Genomic DNA, 22,348 nt, shown 5'->3' on the forward strand with positions numbered 1-22,348 from the left:
TTAAATCAATATGTGATGTGTTGGTGTTTTGTGTTCAAAACTTCACAAAACTCCATCCAAAACATTGGCAATTGAGATCCAAAATGTGGTCATTTAATTTTCTGCTGGGCAATAATAATATTTTCCAGATTTTGCTGTTTATAATATTTAATTTAAAAACATAAAGCATATTTATATGTTTAAAAACAAGCAACTGCATCATCTGTTTTTTAGCACTTATGTAATACCTTCCAAGACAAAGATTGAATTGTCTTCTTGAATTGTCTCTAAAACAACATTTTAAAAGAGACAATAAAAGATTATTCAAATTACCCCAGAGTTCAAGAATGTCCATTTGAAGCAACTAGTATTTCAAACTTAAAAAACAGAACTGGAATATAGTTGTATTTTTTGTAAGAGAAGGTAGTTAGACCTTGAGATGGTTGTTCTGAGTTACAGGTTTCATATAAAAATGTTTTATACTCTATCTGGCATAATACAATTGAAATCATTATAATGAATATGCTAATATCTTAGATCTTTCTGTTTCTAAGTGGTCTAGGCACTCTCCAATAAAGGGTAGTTTCAAATGTGTCAGATTATGTCCTTGTTCTCATTTAAACATAAATCCATCATCTGATACTCTGAAGACAAAAAATTTTTCGTAATGGGAATGCTGGGGAGCTGCTGCTGATGTTTCTACTGTTTTGCTTATGTTTCAATGTAATTTTTACTGATAAATTTTAATACAGATTTTGTGATAAATTCTGTTGGTTTTATTCACTACTTGCAATTTTCTTTTCTTTTAAATAGATATTCATTCAGATTCTCAAAATATACCTCACAGACTTCAATCATAAGAAGAAGATTACTGATGATTTGTTCAAGAAGACATTTTTAATTCTCAAAAATGTAAGTGTTTTTGCTGGTTGATGTTTCAGACAAAAGAATTCAGGAGTTAATTCTACCAATTCATGGGGGCTTCCACGGTAGGCTATCTCCCCTATATTTTTAAATAGCAATGATCTTTGTAATCCATTTAATAAGAAATGTATAAAATGGTCTTGTTACTTGATTTTCTGTATTACATTGTCCTCATTTCCTCTTGGTTATTATCTGAGGAGATCAAAACAGTGATGTTTTTAATCTGTTAAGAATAAGAATATTTTGTAGTTGAACCACTCAAGTAAAGAGAACATTCTGAACCTTATTCTCTCAAATTTACTAATTTCTAATTATCAAGTCTTCGTCAAGTCCCATGTATGATTACGAGTGATAGAGCAGTAGGGAATAAAATATTAGAAGAAAACTCAATGTTCCTATCAAGGGAAAATACAATTACTTTCCTCTTTGTCCTTCATCAAAATCCATTTTTCACTTCTGAACTAGAAGACATACTTTTGTAATGTACATTTCAGTTGGATTCACTATATTTTTTACTATTACTAGAAGGAAAGAAGGCTGTACAAAAAAAAAAGCAAAATAGGAGAGCTACTGCTTCCCCATTTTGTTTTCCACATTAGCATCACAGGAAAGTCTGTGTTGGAAAGCATCTGTGAAGATCATCTGGTTCAATATTCTGTAGGAAGCAGGGCCTCCAATGTCCTGTCAAGCCAAGTCTTCCATATTTCCCATGGAAGACCACCATTTCTCTAGGCAGCCTAGTCCAGTATTCAATTGTTCCCACAGTAATTGTTACTCTTTTTCTTATATATTCATGAAACTTCACATTTAGGCATTAAAGTCAAGTCTGTCAGCTTGCTAGCTGACAGCTAGTTGTCAATATTTTTTTTCTGCAGTCCCATGATTTGTGAATCAATGACAAATCTGTACAGTTTTGCCCAGTGAACAGTTTGTATCAATTACAGCAAAATGTCTTTTACCTTAAAATCACTCGTCTTCCTTAAATCCTTACGTTTGATATTATTAGTTAATTGTAGTTACTAAATAAAAAGTGAGATTTGGTGTGTAAATACCTCTAATGGACTTCAATTAATGACTTCAAGTTATAAACAAATATAAAAAAAGATAGTGTTTCTCAGTGTAGCCAAACCTTGGATTATGCTTGACAGCTTGGGTGTTTTCATGTAGATAGCTGAGCTGCAACAAGCATGAATTTTCTTTATTATTTAGTTACAGTAATCACTGGAGTAGCCTAGTTGTTTAAGTGTCAATATGGGATTTCTATACCCTGTATTCTGGAGAAAGATCATGGAAATATGGCAGATTTCAGGCTCAAATAACACACAAAGAAAAAAGCTGGCTATCGAGGATATTATCATTAATTTTAGACAGGATTTTCCTCTATTTCTGCATCATAAGATAGAGTTGTGATTTTTTTAGTGAAATTGTTTGTGAACCGTATCAAAACCTGGTTAAATTTCTTTGAAGCATTAAGGTGTTGAGTTAATGCATTGACACTTAAAATCATGTGATATAAAAAAATGCTTGTTTACATAAGGCATATTTAAGCAAATAAAGGACCATCCATTGTATTTTCAAGCTACTAAGTAAGGGCAGAGTACTTGTTAATATTGTTAGCTATTGGAAGAATTCATCCTGGTTTCCATAGAGTGAAGAATTGGAAAACCCAGATAATTGTGTGGGTTGTAATTTGTTCTTTATGTGCATTACAGGTGTGTTCATCCCTGTGTGTTACCTCTCTGCAGGAAACACTGCATCTGGATATGTATCTGTACTCAAAACAGACCATGTGTGCTCACCGCTGCTATGCATGTGTTGAAAAAACATTTGTGGTTAGACACAGTAGTCCATGAGCTTTTGTACTCTATCTACCAAAACTTGAGTTTAGCAGAGATGGGCAACAGTACTCACGTGCTAATAGGGATGTAATATTTGTACTAAGTGTAATTACAAGCTGCCAGATACTTTTTCTCTCTTTGTCACAAGAAGCACATTACCAAGAAACAGCTTTTCAAACACTTTTTCAGTTTCATTTGTCATGTACAAGGACTGACACCAATTCACTCTTGAAATTAAAAATAATGTACTTCCATGATTAACAAATCACTTTTTCTTCCCAGGATTTTGAAGAATTACAGAAGCAACTGGATTCCAGACTCCAGAGTACTGAGATGTCAGGAGCCCATAATTCAGAATACCAGACTGTAGAAGACTTAGAAAGGAAAGAAAGGGAATATTCTGAGCACATAATAGATAATGTAACTTTTTAATTTTTGTCTCCTTGAACATTATTCTCTTGAAGAGGAATGCTTTTTTAGTTAATTGTTGTGTTGAATAGTCATAGTTAGTACTTAAATGTAAATGAAAGCATTTTTATATTGCTCCAGTGGAGTATTTCTAACTACTTTTGATAGCCAATGTTTTTATACACACAGTTGCATCATACTGTTTAAGATATGAGAAATGCCTACTACTTGTCAGATGGTGAGGCATATTTCAAGCCTAGGGATAGCCTGACTTTTAGGAATTCTATTATAGTATCTTTTTTTCTTCAATGATACATAACTAAAAGACTAATAAGAATATTCTTTTCAGCAGAAATAGTTACTAAGAAAATAACTGCAATACAGTTTTTCAGTATGCTTTGCATATTTGCTACAGCAGAGCATTTTACTCCAGCAGTTTTGCATATTATGATAAATCTATGTTTTATATAAAAAATATTGTCTGATCATAGGTATTGGATTCTTAAATTATTTTTTCTCTTCAGTAGTGCTGCTGTATCCAAACTAGCTTACTTTCTAAAAAGCTGAGGGTTAAAAGCATTCAGAATATTCATTTCCAGGAAATTGTATATTCTGAAAGGTAGACTACTTCCTAATCCCATTTCTGAGGCTTAACAAATATACTGTTGATAAAAATGAGAGAATGACAAGTTGGACTGATGGCTCTGTAGGCTGCCTACACTGATTGACCATGGAATATCAGCCCTGAACTAAACAGCCCATTATCTCAGTCTTATAGATGAGTTAACACTTTTTTTTAGTGCTGATGGTTAAGTGCTTCACTAGTAATTTTCCCAGTTTTGATTTATAGTGGAAGTCCTTGTAACAATGGTAGACCCGTGTGAAGTTTCTTTTGCAATTTAATTTTGTTCCTTAAGAAGTTGGTTGTTTAGAATTGAGAGTTAGTCGCATAGAAGTACCATGGAAGCCGTGCCAAGCAACATGAGGCAGTTTTTCATTGATGGCAGTCATCCTTCAGTGGACCTGTCACTTTTGTGCTGGCAGAAGCTTTTCATCTATTTTTAAAAATGATTTCCTCTATGCAGATCATGACTCTGAACTAATCCGCTCTTTGCCCAGTAATAGAAAGGTTCTCGTGGCCATAACTACAAGACTCACAGATCTTTAATGTAAATCTTGGTGATAAATATTTTTCTTATCTTTAATGCATACTAGTAATCCCATTGGAGCCCACAGAATATTCACAGTTGTGCACAGTCAGAAGTGTTTGTGGGATCAGAGCCTAAAGCTAGATATTACCCTTAGGAATAATATATTAGAATGGGCACATGCACTGTGCCAATACTGCCTAATTAATATTTTTAGTTTTCCTTCTTCAGCAAAAGTGATATTTGCCTGGAATGCCTACTGCTACAGATAAAGAAACTTCACAAAATAAAGTTTGTTTTCCTTTCTACTTTTCTCATTAACAGCATAGTGGGCTTCAGTAAATGGGGAACTAAACTTTTTGAGAATTGCACAGAATGACTCCTATAGCAAAAAGTCAAGATTGCCCAAACATACCGTATACTGGTTGTGTGCCATCAACACAAATCATAATACTGTAAATACTTTCAAAATATAGCTTTATGCTGTGATTAGTACTGAAAGCAGTCTGTAGTTTCAGTGACTTGTAGCTCATATAGACTCCTGTCTCTCTCGGTGTAACATAATACCAGATTATTAATGAGGGAAAATGGATTGTTATTTGATTCATATTCAACAGATGGAAGCTTTCTGGAAGCAGACTGATAAAGCCCAGCAGGATTTTTTGGACCAATCAAAATGCTCAAGTGCTGAAGCAGCAAAGATAATGATGGACCTGACTGAGAGGATGATTGCAGTGGAAGGCTTATTAAATGAATCTCAGGATTTGCAGGCAATGGTAAAGTACAAAAAGAAGTAAAAGTCGAAAGATATTTAGTCAGTCTGAACACAAAGCACAATGCAAGTGTACAAGTCTGTCAGTCCTATAATAAGAATGCTGAAAACTGCTTATTCCAATTGCATGTCTTTCAGCTTCATTGCTAAGACTTCCTGCCGTACAGCACAGTAGAGAATGAACTCTAATTCACTTATGTTCTCGCTCTCAAAATACAGTTTAGGCAGTCGTGTTAAGAAAAAGTGATGTACACGATATGAATGCAGCCAATGAGCAGAGAACGAGAACTCGGTTATGAGGGAGAATCATTACCCTGAACATTAAGACTTTTTGCTTTCAAAATACTTATTCCTCTTTGATTGAGAAATCCTGATTTAGATAAAGATTGTCATTTGGGAGTGATTCTGTGTGTCTAATGACTTTAACTGTACTTGAGAACCGTTACCATTTCATAGGGATGTGGTCTTAAGAAGGAAAAATAAGCTTAGAAGTGCATCAGTTCTGTGCTTTTAAATCTAGCAGATCTCTGTCAGATAATTGGTTTACTTCACACAAGAGACAATGAAACAGTTGCTTGGAATTTATAGATTAACAGTACAATCAGAACTTATCCCACTGCATATTTTTTTTTAGTAATTTAAAGTTTAAATTGATCACTAGCTTTATTTTGCTTACTAATAAAAATATGTAGAAGTTAATAATTTGCTTATTTTGCAGTGGAACAGCTAAGGAAACTAATCTGACTGTGTTCAAAGGCAGTTTTGGCAACTGATCACATTTGACCCACACTATGCTACTGTAGAGTTGAACAGTTCCTTTGAATGGACAGTCTTCAAATTAGGTGTTTGGATACATGATAGAGAAAACATTAATACCTGAAGTAACTACCATCATGCTTGCATCTGTGTGCAAAAGTCACAGCCTGTACATCTACAATAAATAGAATAGTTGTCACGTTTTTTCTAACCTTTCATCATTGTCTAAAGCAATTCCAGCTTCACTCAAGAAATCTTGTTCCCTACAGTAATCCTGGTTTCCTCTTTAACAATGTAATGGAAACTATTAGGCATTTTTTTTTTTTAATGTATTTACTAAACTCCAGCTTACCATGCTCTTGATGAAATCCTAGCAGCATCAAAATCAGATGTGCCCTCTATTCAAGATGAAGGCATATAGTGGTGTGCTATCCAGTATCTTCAAGAGATGTCCAGGACTCCCATGTTGCACCTTTGTCCATCATTACCCCTTGAGTATTTGAGTTTGTTCTGCAAGTTTAATTTTTTTTTTTCTGCTATTAATGTCATCTTGATAGCTGCAGTTAGTGAGAACACTAATTTTCTATTTGCTCTTTCAAGTGAACATGAAGTAAAACTTGCTGCAATCCTAAATAGGTCAGGAGTTTTGGAACTACTTAAGTACCTCAAAGTTACTATCTGTATTATCTTGATAAGCCTCCTGAGTTTTCTGTATTGTTTGGAATTGAGTAGTTCAATTAAAGGGCATGCGTGACCAAAGATTCTTAGTTTCTAAGCAGGATATTTTGTTTGTTTTAGGACATTCAGGAAAGGTTATTTAACTGGGAGCTTATGGTGAAAGTGGTTGATTCACTGAAGTCTTGTATACCAGAAGAGTGCAGGTGTAGATTGAATATGCTATCAAATATTCTGGACCATTTAACTGTAAAGAATAAACTCTCAGTTCGACAAAAAGAAGAACTTTTAACAGACCTTCACAAGGCCTTCTGGGAACAGCTGGCACATTTCACTAATGGTGAGTAGTTAGACAAGAGATCGTGGTTTAACTAATTCAAGTATGATTTCTCTTAATTATATTAATTAATACAAAAATTATGGCTTTAGTTCTGTATGCCTCTGTTTTAAAAGTGTGTTGATGAATTGGCCAAAAACACTATCCTAGTGAAGGCTGGACACTTAAAATGGGAGCTTTAGCTTTAAGCCTCCCAGATCTTGTTCCTAGCATTACTTCAAACTTATTCTAAAGTTCATATAACCTTATTTCATTGATTTGAAGTAGAGTCACATATGCTGCTAGCAGTTTTAAGATTTGTCCATTTACTCTTTATGTACTTGACATTGTTGGTGATACTGGCTAACATTAGGAATAATACCAATTGTATATGTGAAAAATATTATCTTATGATCAACTACTAGCATAGGGAAAAGGTGCCCAAAGATATAGCTGTATTGTCACTCTTGGGAGAAGGTAATATTAACAGTTACAGTGTTCAGAAATTCTTCTCTTTTAATGCTTAAGGTATTTAGAAAAAAGGCTTTTCCCCATATACCTTTTCAGACTCTCTAGCTGTAAATTATACAATATTAGTGAAGTCTAAGCTAACTGACTTAAGGTTTTCCCCTGTTTCACTACAGATTTATATAGGCAAGGCATGGAATTGCATCTAACCAGATTTAGGATGACCTGTGAAAGGTGTTAGTCATAAGCCAATAATAAGAAAAAAAAATAGCTTACCCTGTTCTGAAGGCTTGCTGAGAATTCCCACAAGAGACAACCTCCAAGTAGAAGTCCTTCCTTTCTGACTGCCAGACCTTAAATGAGGTTGGGGAGGAGTGGACCCTGGGTCCACCCTTTTTCTGGTTGAACAGGTGAATTGCTTGCACCTGTGCTCTTAGGGCTAGCCATGTCTCTTCACCAGATGCTCAATCACTGGTTTAGGCTGTGACCTAATACTTCCCATACACCTAACATCCACCTTCTTTAGAAATCTACCCCTAACTTCTCTAGTAGGTGCTGAATGAGGGGCTTAAGTTTCCAGTAATGGGAAATTTTAGTATGTGTTCAGTGAAAAAAATTATAGTGAGAAGTACTTAACTGCTGATCATTATTACTAAGCCTGTGTGCGAAATTGTGCCCTGTAATGAACAGAGACATCTACAGGTAGATCAGGTTGCTCAGAGCCTGGTCCACCCTTACCTTAAAATGTCCACAAGGATGGAACATCTACCACCTCTCTGGGCAACCAGTTCCAGTGCCTGACAACCCTTTTAGTAAAAAACTTCATCATAGAATCATAGAATGGTTTGGGTTGGAAGGACCTTCAAGAATCATCAAGTTCTAATCTTCCTGCCACAGGCAGGGTTGCCAACCACTAGATTAAGTACTAGTCCAGATTGCCCAGGGCCCCAATCAGTCTCATGTTGACCAGCTCCAGTAATGAGGCATCCTCAGCCTCTCTGGGTAACCTCTTCCAGCATCCCACCACTATCTCAGCAAAAAACTTCCCCCTGACATCCAATCTAATTCTCCCCTCTTTCAGTTTAAAACCATTTCCCCTTGTCCTATCACAACAGACCCTGCTAAAGGATCTGTCCTCTTCTTATAGCCCTCTTTCAGATACTGGGAGGCCACTCTTTGGTCTCATCAGAGCCTTCTCTTTTCCAGCTTTCAGTCTGTGTATCATCACACGTTATTTATGGATGTTTACTTCTAGAACTAGCATAGTTCATAGTTTTTGCATATGTTCAGGCACTGATTTCCCTTAAAAATCAGCTAAAACCTGTGCCTATTTTTCCTTCCATTTAGCATTGTTTCTCTTGTTCTAAAGCAGAAAACTCTGTCAAGGCCTTGATTTTATGTAAAGTCAGTGTTTATAGCCATAGTTTTAAATATGCAGAAGGGCATTAGATAGCAACATCCTAATTTCACATTCAAGTGAAATATGCTTGAGAAAAAAAACTCTGGAGAGTTGACATAGGTTATGAGCTCCTTAATACATCAGTTATACTGTACCTATAATTAACAAGTGGAACACAGATCCAGCAAGAGGCTTTGCTCCTAGGAAACAAACAGGAAAGTTGAAAGAATCAAGTAGTGTTTAAAAATAATGATTGCTACATTTGTTCAGGGGACATTTTTATTGGGGGCTTTCCTGTGTTTTCAGTGCACTTTCAAATGTTTTGTCAGTGAGACATCAGACTGTGACCATCTATGATAAAGGAACATGGAAAAAGTAGCATGCACAGTAAGGACCAGGTATGGGAACTGTGGATGTTTAGTCTTGAGAAAAGGAGGCTGAGGGGAGACCTCACTGCTCTTTACAACTATGTGAAATGAAGTTTTAGTGAGATGGGTGTCCATCTCTTTCCTCAGATCAAAGGATTAGATTAGATATCAAGAAGAATTTAGTCACAGAAAGACTGGTTAGGCATTGAAACAGGCTGCCCAAAGGAAGGTGGTGGAATTGCCATCCCTGGAGGTATTTATGAGACATGTGGATGAGTAATGGTTTAGTGGTGGGCTTGTAATGTTGGGTGATAGTTGGACTTGGTGATCTTAAGGGTCTTTTTCTATCTCAGTGATTCTATGAATCTATGATTCTCCACAAAATAATTTCTCCCAGTTAAATCAACTCCATCTGACTCTTCTTTTGAATTCCCACTTATCTGCATGTGTTCAGAGTGAATTATTGATCTGGGACAGAGTGTGTAGAGGAAATGAAGATTCTTAGGTGGACAAGCAATGTGATATGAAATATTGAGAAAACATCATAAGCATCAATTCTACTCTGTAGGATGGGGTTCAAGTAGACTTATGAATTTGTAAATCACTTAGAGCAAGAGGAAGAATGAAAGAAGCAAGAACTGGGTCCCAAATATTTCACAGTATTCATGCAGAACTGGAGGAACCTTGATGACTTTTGCAGGTTCTTGAAATAGACACTTTGGAAGCCTGATACACCTGACATCCGAGTTCAAATTAATAGGAACTGAAGTTCCTCTGGACCTGTTTTCCCCACCATTTGTTGTGCCCTTGTCCTTGAAGTAGCATTTGCTTATCTGCAATTAGGTAATGAGCCACTCCTCTACTTTCCTAAAGCAGGAAGGGGAGGTTTGGCTGGGGTGCTGCCAGTTGGAATCTCTTTCTTGAATTGAACTCATCATCAACGCAGAAGCAGTACCAGTGAAGGTGAGAGTGCAGGACAGTAGTGATCCAAAAAAGAAAAGATAGGATCATAGAATCACAAGGTTGGAAATGACCTTCGGGATCATGTAGTCCAGCTGTCCTCCCATTACCACTGCTACCACAAGCACTAAACCAGATCTCGCAGCTCCTCATCCAGGCGCCTCTTGAACACTTCCAAAGACGGCGACTCCACGACCTCCCTGGGCAGCCATTCCAGTGCCTGACCGCTCTTGAGAGAAAAAGTTCTTCATTATGTCTAATCTAAACCTCCTCCGGTACAACTTTCAGCCATTTCCTCAGGTCCTGTTCGTTGCCTGGGAGAAGAGGCCAAAACCCCACCTCATCACAACCTACCTTCAGGGAGTTGTAGAGTGCAATGAGGTCTCTCTGAACCTCCTTTTGTCCAGACTAAACAATCCCAGCTGCCCTTCTTTGGACACGTTCCAGAGCCTCAATGTCTTTTTTGTAGTGTGGGGCCCGAAACTGAACACAGTACTCAAGATGCGGCCTCATCAGTGCTGAGTACAGGGGGATGATCACCTCCCTACTCCTGCTTGCTGCACTATTTCTAATGCAGGCCAGGATGCCGTTGGCCCTCTTGGCCACCTGGGTACACTGCTGGCTCATGTTCAGCCAAGCATCAACCAACATCCCCAGCTCCCTTTCCTCTTCACAGTCATCCAGGCAGATAGATTCAAGTGCCCAAAAGTTTGCATCTGGAAAGGTTGAAGAAACAGCTTTGAAATTCTGTGAGGTAGTTTCTTGCCTATTTTGTTCACTAACAGATTTCTGTGAGCTTATGTTGTGTGACAGTAGCAGATGCTACTTGCTCCCTGTGGAGTTACAGTATCTAATCATTTGTATTTCATGTTCTAGAATGCATGCAGCAAAGTAAAGACCTCGTCCTGAAACAACTGGAGTGCCGTGCAAAGAAGAGAGAAGACTTTAAACGCAGACAGAAAACTGAACAAGGGATTCTCCTTACTAAAGCTTTTAATATTGGAGATTTAAATGATTTTCTTAAGGTGTGTACATAGAAACATTCCTTTATCTTTTACAGTGAGGGTAGTGAGGCACTAGAACAGGTTGCCCAGTAATGTGGTTGATGCCCTGTCCCTGGAGACCTTCAAGGAGAGGCTGGATAAGGCCCTGGGCAAGCTGATCTAGCTGTGGTGTCCCTGTTCATTGCAGGGCAGTTGTACTAGATAGCTTTCAGACTCTTCCAACTCTAAGGATTATATGATTCTGTGATTTTTCAAGGCAAAACATGCTTCAGATTTCTCTCAATTCCATAAAATCAGCATGTTTAGGTTCTGCTATGAATCATCAGCACAGGTGAGAAAGGGTCAGACATCCTTATGTCTAAGCTTGCCCTTGGGTTTTCTTTCAGTGTTGGAGTTTTCACACTGGAAGCAAGTGCTAAGGTAGGTTAATGCTAGACTGCATGTTTCATCCAAAACATTTACTTAGATACTTTGTGTTTGGTTCAATATAGAAAATCTCTGGGTGAAAGTATCTGGCCTACCTTATAGAATAAAGCAAGCTGCACTGATTTAATTGAACCTTTCTATGAGTGAAATTACAGAAGCTCTAAAGACTGTTAAATTTCACATAAACAGAGGGAAAACTGATTATGAACACTGGCAGGATACCTTATAAGAGGTTTGCAATAAATAATTTAATATGTTATGTGGTGGCTAATGTAATGTTTTCTTGGCCATATTTTCCACCTCTATTGTTATTGTTCAGAATGTACATAAAATCAGAATTCTCAGTTGTAAAATGCTGACAGCTGCAAAACTCCTTTAACTGCTGAAAACCACAAAGCCAAGTTATTAAGAAGAAAAAAAAAAATCAATCCTCAATTGTCATGAAGAGAAATTATTTAAGGTTGAAGTGGTTATTTCCAGAAGCATTAAACTTTTGATGCAATCTAATAACTTAGATAAATTGCTACCAGAGAAGACTCAGATTCCAATTGTAGCAAACTGTCAAACTTTGTTAATCTCAACAATGCAATCTTGCACTGCAGGCCAAGTTCTTTAATTATATTGTGTGAATTAGATAATTCTGTTACTGTTCTTGTATTCCACACCTGTCTGGCATAGTTCTCTTCAAAACTGCTTTCACTTCTGAACAAACAAAAGGTTTGAGTCACTCTAGAATGCTAAAGTACATTTTACTTCATTGTCTTTTCATAACTTGGGACTAATTCTACCACACATTTTTGTAGCTACTGAATGTATTTTCTAAGCGTACATAATTCCTCAACACTTCCCAACTTTGTTAAACAAAGCTTAGAAATTGTGTCAAGATCTCTCCCCTAAAAAGTTACAGCCACAGTGCTTTGGTTTGGAAAATGCTCTATTTTACATGCCTTAGAAAACTAACAATTACTCTTGGATAAAATATAGAGTAATGAGCTGCTTATGACAGGCTGAGAAGAAATGGGCAGAGGTGACAATTTGTTCTTTATGCTGCAGAAGAGAACGTAGTTCTTAATGTTAGGAAATACCTTTGTGCAAATAACGAAGGACAGAAATGTAAGACTTTCTACTGCCTCAGTAGAGACCCTTTCGTCCTAATGCAGAGGGCCTTGGGCCCATAGACTCTTTGGAGAGGAAGAAAAATTAGTATAGAATAATCGAATCACAGAATGGTTTGGGTTGAAAGGGATCCTTAACATCATCTAGTTTCAATCCCCCTGCTATAGGCAGGAACACCTCCCTCCAGACCACGTTGATCACGGCCCCATCCAGCCTAGCCTTGTATGCTTCCAGGGAGGAGACATTCACAGCCTCACTGGGCAACCTGTTCCAGTGTCTCACCACCTTCTGGGGTCTGGGGAAGGGTAGGGAGAGGGTCACAAGAAGCATTTCCAGCTATTTAATTATTGTCTGTCATGTTTCTTTCAGGCTTACCATGATCTGTTAGAGAAACACTGGCAGGCACAGTGGCAGCTGGAAGAGGAAGATGACTGTGAAAGCACAGAGGCTGTTGTGGAGCTCTACAAGGTACCACTTTTAGTGATATATGTTATTCACTAAAGTAATTCTGAACATTCTCTAACCCCATGACACAAATGTGAGGCCTTAGTGTGGGGATTTGCATCAAAGATCATGGCTGTCCCAGGAAGCTGGGCTGGCAAAACAGATTGACAGTTTTCCACAGTAACTTGCCTTTTCCATTTTCTTCTCAACACAGTATGTTTTTTAAACTCAGGTTTGTCAGAAAATATCTACATGATCTTCCAAGATCTGCTTATGGGTGGCTGACAAGGTTGTAATAATGTTTACAGTATACAATATCTGGCATTACTGCTAGGAGAGAGACTTCATTTGTATACCATAATTATCTCCTGCACACTATGGTACAGTGATTCTATTCGTAGTTAACTTCTCTACATGTCCCAAAATAGTTTTCTCATCTCTTTTCCTCTCAAAGAAATTATTTTTCTTATATATATAAGAATATCTTATATCTATAGTTAGTTCTCTGGTACGTGTTCAGGTCTGTGGTATAAGTAATATTTTTACACTTCTTAATCTTACTGGTTTGGGAAAAGGGATGCATCATGCCTTTACGTCATCTTTAATTATTTTCTGTCTGCACTGAAAAATAAGATAACTTGATCTATCTGATGAAGACCAAAAGCGTAGATGGCAGTGACCTTTAATTAGGCTGAAATTAATCACTTTTAGCTCTGCAGGATCCTTGTCATGGTTAATTATGACCAGATCAGGAAACTTGTTTTGGAAACTTGTTCTCTCCGGCATGTCAAGATAAGATACCCACGCAATCTTAATTAGTGCTGGTCCACATGTACTTTTTAAAATTCAACTGAAAAAAAAGTCTTTGTATTAGGAACAAATAAACCATTTTTATTCGAGTTTTATGTTATTCTGCAAGCAAGCAACAGGATGTTTGAGAAAAACTACTGCTTTGGAGAAAGGTGAAATTTACTTGCAGGGTCATGGCCACAAATCAGAATAAATTAATTGTACAATACTATTTAAGGAAGGTCAGCATGTCTACTGAAGTTACTGTGCATGCTCGATTCTCCAGAGTTAGTGACTTCTTGTCAAGCCCCTTTTTCATTTCACATGAAATCTCTGGAGACCAAAGATTTTTCTCCCTGCATAGTTTCAGTTCATTTGTGAAATTATATTACTTTTTTTTTTTGTATATTCTGCTTTAGTGACATTGAAATCAGACTGAAAATCCTACTTCTTTCAACAGCGTGCTAGGTAAATTTTCTTTTCCATTAAAGAAAAATTGATCTAGGTGAATTAAGTGTTTCTAGAATTGCCAAGTTGCCAGGAGAGCTGCACGAACTTGAACTCTGCCAATTCACTCAACTCAAAGCCATTATATTCCATATTATGGCTACTCTCATTCTTAGACACATACAAACACTACCAGACATGAAAAACTACAATAAGTAAAGTAATCCAGCTGGCATCCATTGGATGAGAGTCCATAAATCTTAATTTCCAATAAAACATTTACAATAAAACTTCTTTATTGTCATGTTTTACATAATGAACAACTGCACCCCCTTAGCCCTAAGTGCAGATACTGCAGACTTCTCAGTACACCTTATAAACAGCATAAACTGGAAAGAAGTATAAATTAGCATGATCCTACTGTATATAAATTGAATTGTTCTGACTTCTACAGCTGAAGGAACTGCAGTAGTTAAACATTTTGTCAGGACAAAAAAGCAATTGATTTTGAGGGAAGGAATTGCATCTCACAACCACAGTGCTTTTCAGTCTTCATCTGTTTCAGCACACTTTCAAAGCAGAGCTATTCCTTGGACAAGCCTTTCCCTGGACAGCGGGGCTTCACATCTTTCCATAGTTTCTCCAGCTTTCTGGAGGGAGAAGTTACTGCTTCCAGTGGTGAAGGCAAGACTAATTTGAGGTACTCAAATTTCCACAGTGCAGAAGTGTGACTGCAGGTCAAGTAGACCTGAGCAAACAATCATTAGACTAACCAGCTGGCTACCAACTTCTCTCCCAAGGTGATATTCAGCCCTGTGCTGCAAGCCCTGTATCCCAGTTGGGATTGAACCAGCTTGTTTGTAGTGCCAGCTGAGTTGGGCACACCTTCTAACACTGCAGAGCTTATTGTTTTAGTTCCAAAAGACTTGTAGTTTAACCAGTAGTCATTTGCTTAGCAGAGAGTTCTTTTTAGTTGCTTTTTATCACTCCAGTAGAAACTGAAGCCTAGTAATATTACTGAAAAACTGAGTGGTACTCTCTATATCTAGACCAACGAGACACACTTATCATGCTGCTCACTTACATACATAAATATTCCTCAGCCTATGGTCCATAAGGCATCCAAAGACTGCATGACAATTTCAGAAAGATTCATTCGTACATAGAACTAGAAGTAGTTAAATATTTAGTTATTCCTAATTTTTATTTTGTTGCACATAAAAATTAGCCTAGCAAAGCTGCACAGAGTTGTTATACTTCCCACCTATCCAAACCCTTAGCTTAGGCTCTTTTTTTCTTCACTTGTGCACTAGTACGACTTGATTTATTTCAGCAGTCACCTTGATTTGTCCTAGTTTAAACGGGCAGGGAAGCAAACATGACAGACGTAGTTACTTGAATAAGTAGAAAAATAACCTGCATGCAAGAGGTGATATTAGAATGTAGGGGAAAGGTCAGCATATAACAAAGTAGGGAACCACTGAATATCCTGGGGATAGAAGAAAATATGTCACTTCACTGTATTTGCCATTCCTTTGTGGGAGAATATCCTTACCTTGTTCTCACAATATTCTTCTAAGCCCTGCTCAAAACTCTCCACCATTTCTTTTAGCTTTTTTTGTCTTTTAAACGTGAGTTCACCGAGATTTATATAGCCTTCTAGCACTAATGTAGCCTGTAGTGTTAAAGAACATCAAGGAACTGTTCATGTTGGTGAATAAATATATAAAAAAGCAGTGATCTGGAAGCTGACTGTTTGCAGAGAATAGTTGAGTAGGTTTGTTTTGTCAACACATGAATAAATCAATTAAAATGATTTAACCAAGGTCAGTGGAATCCATTGATGCCTGAAGGGAATGAAGGTGTTGTATTTAAAGGATTACATAGGACTTTTCAGCAATGCTAGTGAATTAAAATAGTACACTGTGGGTGAGTAGTCTTGTAGTGAGTAGGCAGTAACAATTTTTACAGTCCAAGCTGAGCACTGTTGATGAGTGATTTTAATTCACACAGTGTTGTAATTGAAGGAATTGTGTTAAAGCTAACTGAAAGGCTTGGCCTAATATTTAAAAGGTAGCCTTTGGAGTTGTCCCATGCACAGGGAATACTCTGTTGCGTAACAGTTTTACATTGGTTTGTATAGCTATTGAATTGCAATATTTAAACTGAAATTTTCTTTCACGTGATAATGGAAGCCTCCAGGTCCCCCAATCCCATGTACGTGTTATTCTGTTTCTTCTGGTCTCTTGGTAAGATAAATGGCTAGCTCCTTGCAAGTCTGTCTCAAATTTAGCCTATCAGATACTAACCAACCTTTAATTCTTTCTCTGGGTTATTGTTTTGTTTTTTTTTATTTGTTTGTTTTGTTGTTGTTTGTATGTGTATACGTTTAAAAGGCAAAAAAAAGCTAAAAGGAATGGTAGAGAGTTTTGAGCAGGGCTTAGAAGAACATTGTGAGAACAAGGTAAGGATATTCTCCCACAAAGGAATGGCAAATACAGTGAAGTGACATATTTTCTTCTATCTCCAGGATATTCAATGGTTCCCTACTTTTTTTTTATTATTATTATTTTAGCAGGGAAAGGAGGAGTGAAAAGAGATTAATGGTTAACAGCTCATTATTAAGAAAACAGACATGCAGATTACACAAAATGAAATCAATTAACAGCCAAAACTTACATAGTCCCTGATAAGATAATTATTTTTCCTCAGCTTTAACATCAAAAGCGTAAAAAAACAGTTTACTGTCATTTATAATTCCTTTTTGGTGATAATAGTTCACTAAAATGTTATTTCATTTGACTTGACAGAACATAGAAAAGCATAAGAATTTTGATTAAAAGCTATTAAGTATTGAGCATTATCAACAGGAAAAGCAATAAACATTTTATGAATGAGTAAACATGAATGTGAGGTGAACCAAAATACATTTTTTCCTCAGTTAATAAAAGGGAGAAAATTATCTTTGTCAAAATAGTAAGTTCAGGTTCCTAGAGACTTAACTCTTTCATTTCTTTCCTTATGTAATTTCATTAGCATGAAATATGGTTAGGGGTGCTTTTTGCAGAGTGGATGGCATGTCTTTTTATCCAGAGCTAGCTGCTTTTCTAAATGAGCCATCCACATCTTGTCTCAGATGGAAATCCTGATCAAGAGACCTCCAACTCAAACATTTACTTTTGAAAATTTTGCCCTATGATTTAACCCAGAAAGTTCGAAAGACAGTGTGATCTAGGAGATTAAACATGAAACTCTTGCCACATGAGCTCAATTTAATTCTGCATTTGGGGTCTCATTAAATTGAGTCATTTCAAGGACAGCTTTGAAGTTCTTACTACTCCACTTGCACATTTGGTTACAGTTCTGGGAAACATTTGTTGTATTTGTAGAATCACATCCAAATGTTTCATGGATAAGCCACTACTAAAGCTTATATGAAGTTTGTGGTTTTGTAGTTGCGTACTACTTGTAACCTTGACATAAGTCCAAGTATCTTTCTCAGCTCTTCCTATCTCATCACCGAGTGACCTGAGTCATTCTGTGTGCCCAAAGTGATTGACTGGCCTCAATAAAATGTCAACAGTAAGCTGAAGAAATCCAGCCTGTTTGTAGGTATTCACATGCATTCACAGTGAATGTATGTAGTGTTGTGAAATACAAGGTGCGTGATGTGAATAAGCTTCATTATGAAGTTACTTCTTACGTTACTGCGTAACAAAATGCCTTTTATCTCTGTGTGGATTCACTATTTTCTAATATCTCTATCTTCTAAAAGATATCCCCTCATCTGAGGGGGACATTTCTAAAAAGAGAGGGCAGTACAGAAGTTGAAGGTTGAAACAAGAACCAATGAGGAGGAAAAACTAATTTCAGTGAACCCTCATTTTTAGTACATAGAAATTTTTTTTCTTTGTTTTATTAGCGTGTACTGAGGATGACTCAAAAGCCATTATGTTCTATTGGTATCAAAGTGCTTAAAGGCAGGTTACTGGATTCAGTTTGTAATTACCATTCTGGAATTCTTATGAAATATTTAAGAAATGCATACAATCAACTTTTCCCTATCTGTTCTGAGACATGAAGTATCTTCTAGTGACCAGTAGTGTCTAAGAACATTGAAATTATTGAAGAATGTATGATCTTCTATGTATGAATGTATGAAATTCTTTCCTTAATATGCCCCCTTAGCAAGCCTTTGGACTTCTGGTGATGCTGAAATGCCCTAAGTTTGACTAGAAGTTTTAATTCTTTTAATGAAATGCTGTTGTATCCAAAGTTAACAAGTAACTGCTACAAGTTAACAACTAACTGTGCCATCGCCTCTTGGAGATAATATGTAATGGACTGGCTGGCATTTAAAATACAGTGCAACCAGCCTTTCTAAATATATTTTCCTGCTTCACAATGTCATTATTCACTTTATTCTCATCAGCATGTAAGAACCATTTAATCATTTCAGTTTGAGAGAAAGCATTAATATTGTTCTTCGGATCTACTGTGAAATCTGATAAACTGTGTATTTCCCTTGGTTTTTGACAAAATTCTATATTTACTGCCTTGTTTGAAATTCAGATGCATTCAGCATTTTAATCTGAGATCATTTTATTTCTGCATATACCCTGTGGTATTTCTTTATGCTTGATGAATTTCTCTGGAGATTTTTTGAAAAGCTTTCAGATTGACTGCCAGGTATTACAAACAGGTTCATTCACTGTTGCAATCAGCTATTCTATTAATGGAATCAATTTGAATAAATTTCATTAAGTAAAAGTTCTACAAGCAAGAGATGACATATCAGTAAGTTCACAGAAACTATTCTGTATGTGTCCAAAAATAAGATGTTGGTAGCAATAGGATTTCTTAACGGTTTCATTATTTTCGTGTAGAAGATAGACTTAATAATATGTATCGTGCTGTCCTTGATTATGGACAGACTTACTGCTGTTTCATATCGAGTACTTTCCTTAGAGTACAAATAATTTTGGACAATTTTCTTAGATTGAACTATTTTCTTTTTCTGAGCAGCTTGACCTAGTGGGTGCCAACCCTGTCCACAACAAGGGATTGGAACTGGTGGATGGGTTTTAAGTCCCTTCCAACCCAAGCCATTCTGTCATACTATGATTCCTGAGTCACACGGTAGAATTTGGTTACACTTGCATTTTTCCCTAAATGTAGACTTACCATTTTTTCTAGCAAACCTTAAAAGGCTATTCCACTATGTTTCTGCAAGTGCAATGTTAAACAGCATAGCCATCGCATTGTATGTGTATGTTTTCCATGCAGAGCACTCTGTACTGTTGGTGTTGCACTGACTTCATGGACTGTAATATTCTTAGTATTATGTGTTTGGGTTAAAGAACCCAGTGACCAGATGAGAAGAAGTTAGTATTATGATAGTCAGCACTGATGGTGGTTTATGTTGTGATCCTGGGCTGCAGCTGAGATCATTAAGTGCAGGATTTGTGGCCTGCACAGAGCAGAATTTGTAATAGTAGTTAAAATGTCCTCTACTGTTGAAAATCACTTTTTAGGGCCTGACAGCACTTGAATGGACTCCTATCGCTTTGCTTGTTTGCAGCATCTAGGAGATGAAAAGTAAAACACTCAGTCCTGCTCATCTTCCATATTTTCACCCAACATTGTCATTTCTAAAGGCACTGTTGATTCCTGGATTTTCAGTCCTACTTTCTTGTCCTTTCACATCAATTTCAACAGAGGGCTGTAAAGTATTTTGCAAATGATTAAGCACCTGAGATTGAAACATAATCACATTTTTTCTGGGTAACTATGTACCCACTTCAGTAGCACCAATGTAAGTATGCAAAATAATTTGAATCTGTGGGGAGTGCAAGCAGAATGCTGTTCAATTTATTGTTAAACAAAATAGCATAACAAGTTACAAAATGCCCTCCTTAGGTTCTGTGCAAAAGATTTCTTAGTAAATAATAATACAGAGTTGTCAGCATGACAAGCAAATGCTATCAGTTCTGAAGCAAAGTATGTTGTAAAGTGATTAGTTGCCATAGTTGGAACTCTGTTTGCTTAAGAATAGAGTTCCTTAACACCTTGCATCAGATCTTTTGGGATTGTAGTAGAAATGCCACAGAATCCTCTAGACTCTGAACTGTTTAAGACACAAGGGAATTTCTTATATCCAGGAGCACCCAGTAAAGACAGAAGAATTAGCTTGTGTGGAAAGGCTAGAGAAGAGAAAAGCTCAGAGAAGAGACAGTTTACAGTGACAGAGTTTTTTAAATGTGGCATAGGATACAGAGATTAGAAACATGGAATCTGAGTTTATGTTAAATCCCAGGATTTAGAGGCTTGAATTCTAAAATAAAGAAATAGCAGCAGTGAGAACTCAAACCATTTAGCATTAGTGTTGACAAGATAAGCCATGTCCAGTACAAAACAGTTCATTAAGACAGTATAAATCCTACTTTTTATTATAACATGTATTGGTAACTATAGTAATTAAGGAAGAGAGATCCTTCCTTTGAGACAGGATTTACCTGTGCAACAGATTGTCTCTGCAGTGATGTGTACAGCCTTTGGCACTTCCCTTCTAATGGAGCTCATTTCAACCAGTAATTTAGAATGCACTTTTCAGTGTTTCCCAATGCCTAGTTTAGTTATTTAACTTGGGAAGTTTTAGCAGAGCAGACATAGCTATAGTCAGTACTTACACAGTAAGCATTTGCTGGCAGCTATCCAAAATACTTTGGAATGCAATTTCTTGTAAAACCACTTTTAGTTTATTGAAGAATGGTCACTTAACATTGACTCTCCACTGCCCTGTTCCTGTGCTGCCAGAAACACCTTGAGGTCAAGTTTCCAAGCATCTACACAGTCTTGGCCACACAGTATAGCCCTGCCAACCAGACCATTTCCTAGTAAGAAAAGGCTCTGTGTGAAGAAATAAATCTGTTCATATGTTGCCCTAATGATACTGTCATGTCCAAGTTGTGAGCAGTAGCCAGAAATGAGACAAGTGTTACCAGAAATGAGATATCCAACTGGTGTGTCTTCGACTGTCAGTTCTGTCCAGGACCCAGTTTCTGGAGCTAGTAGCCCAATGTGAAAGGATTCTGAACACTTTGAGATTAAACAGAGTTAGTGGGAGCTGGATTCTGAAAACACTGCCTATTTTTGCTTTTAACAGGTAAGAGAATGAAAGAAATCAAGACAGCAGATCTTGAAGGTGTAGTGAGCACTTTTGATAATATTGTGCCTTGATTTTATCCATAAGAGGAGTTTGCTGCAGGGAGCTGTAAAGCTAAGCTATTTATTGTTTGTGAAACAGCTCATTAATATGGTGATTAGCATTCTACATCACAGGAGGAAAATAATAATTTCGTATTCAGTGCACATCTTGCAAACTTTATGTTAAAGGAGAAATACAAAATATTTTTTTCTTAAAATGTGCCTACTTGATGAGTATTGATAAGCCTAAACACTGAACAGATAAAGATCCTGTGAAAACAGGCTGTGAACCCAAAATTTATCAGTATGGAGGCATATGCACAGAACCAGATTTTACATGCAACCTAAATTGTGTTCATTTTTTGTTTCTGAGTACTTGACTTTGCAAATTTATCATCCTTTTTTCTTCTTCTTCTTCTTTTTTTTTTCTAATTTTGTTTTTATAATACCACATCTAAGAGTTGGGAAGCGTTCTTACAGAATAGCGTGTTATATCAGTGTGCCACCCAAAACCAGAGAAGTTCACTTGACAATTTTATGTATATGAGTGCAGACAAACGTTTTTGATATTTAGATAAAAACATCTGTGCTTCTATTGAGAGATTCTGGATTTTGATCGCTTAAGAGATTGTGATTAAAACCATATTTAAAGAAAGACAACAGCCAAAAGACTTGAAGTACTTGTTTTTGCAACAGAAATGCTGCAAAGAGTTTTAAAAATATTAGCTGTATTTTAAAAGAAAATGAATAAATCTTAGTATTTTCAAGAGGGCTGATTGATTTACAATGAAAGCAAAGCCATGCAGACAATAAAGCTTTTTTGATTGCTATGACAATGCTGAAGTCACACAAAACCAGCTCTTCATCCTGCTGGCATGCTGCAGTGTCTGTGTGACCTTTCCATG

The 22,348-nt window shown here is 36.8% G+C and overlaps 1 protein-coding gene across 1 annotated transcript in view; it reads left to right on the top strand.

Annotated features, from left to right (window-relative positions):
• The window catches only part of LOC100549359 (ellis-van Creveld syndrome protein), a 44,173-nt gene that overhangs the window by 648 nt on the left and 21,177 nt on the right, over positions 1–22,348 (top strand). Inside the window, exons 2-7 of the mRNA XM_010710429.3 lie at positions 793–891; positions 3,024–3,161; positions 4,915–5,073; positions 6,624–6,840; positions 10,888–11,036; positions 12,927–13,025. Coding sequence (XP_010708731.1) covers positions 793–891; positions 3,024–3,161; positions 4,915–5,073; positions 6,624–6,840; positions 10,888–11,036; positions 12,927–13,025 — 861 coding nt within the window. The remainder of the gene's footprint in view (positions 1–792; positions 892–3,023; positions 3,162–4,914; positions 5,074–6,623; positions 6,841–10,887; positions 11,037–12,926; positions 13,026–22,348) is intronic.

The sequence above is a fragment of the Meleagris gallopavo genome, chromosome 4 (assembly GCF_000146605.3).
Source record: "Meleagris gallopavo isolate NT-WF06-2002-E0010 breed Aviagen turkey brand Nicholas breeding stock chromosome 4, Turkey_5.1, whole genome shotgun sequence".
NCBI classification, from domain to species: Eukaryota; Metazoa; Chordata; class Aves; order Galliformes; family Phasianidae; genus Meleagris; species Meleagris gallopavo.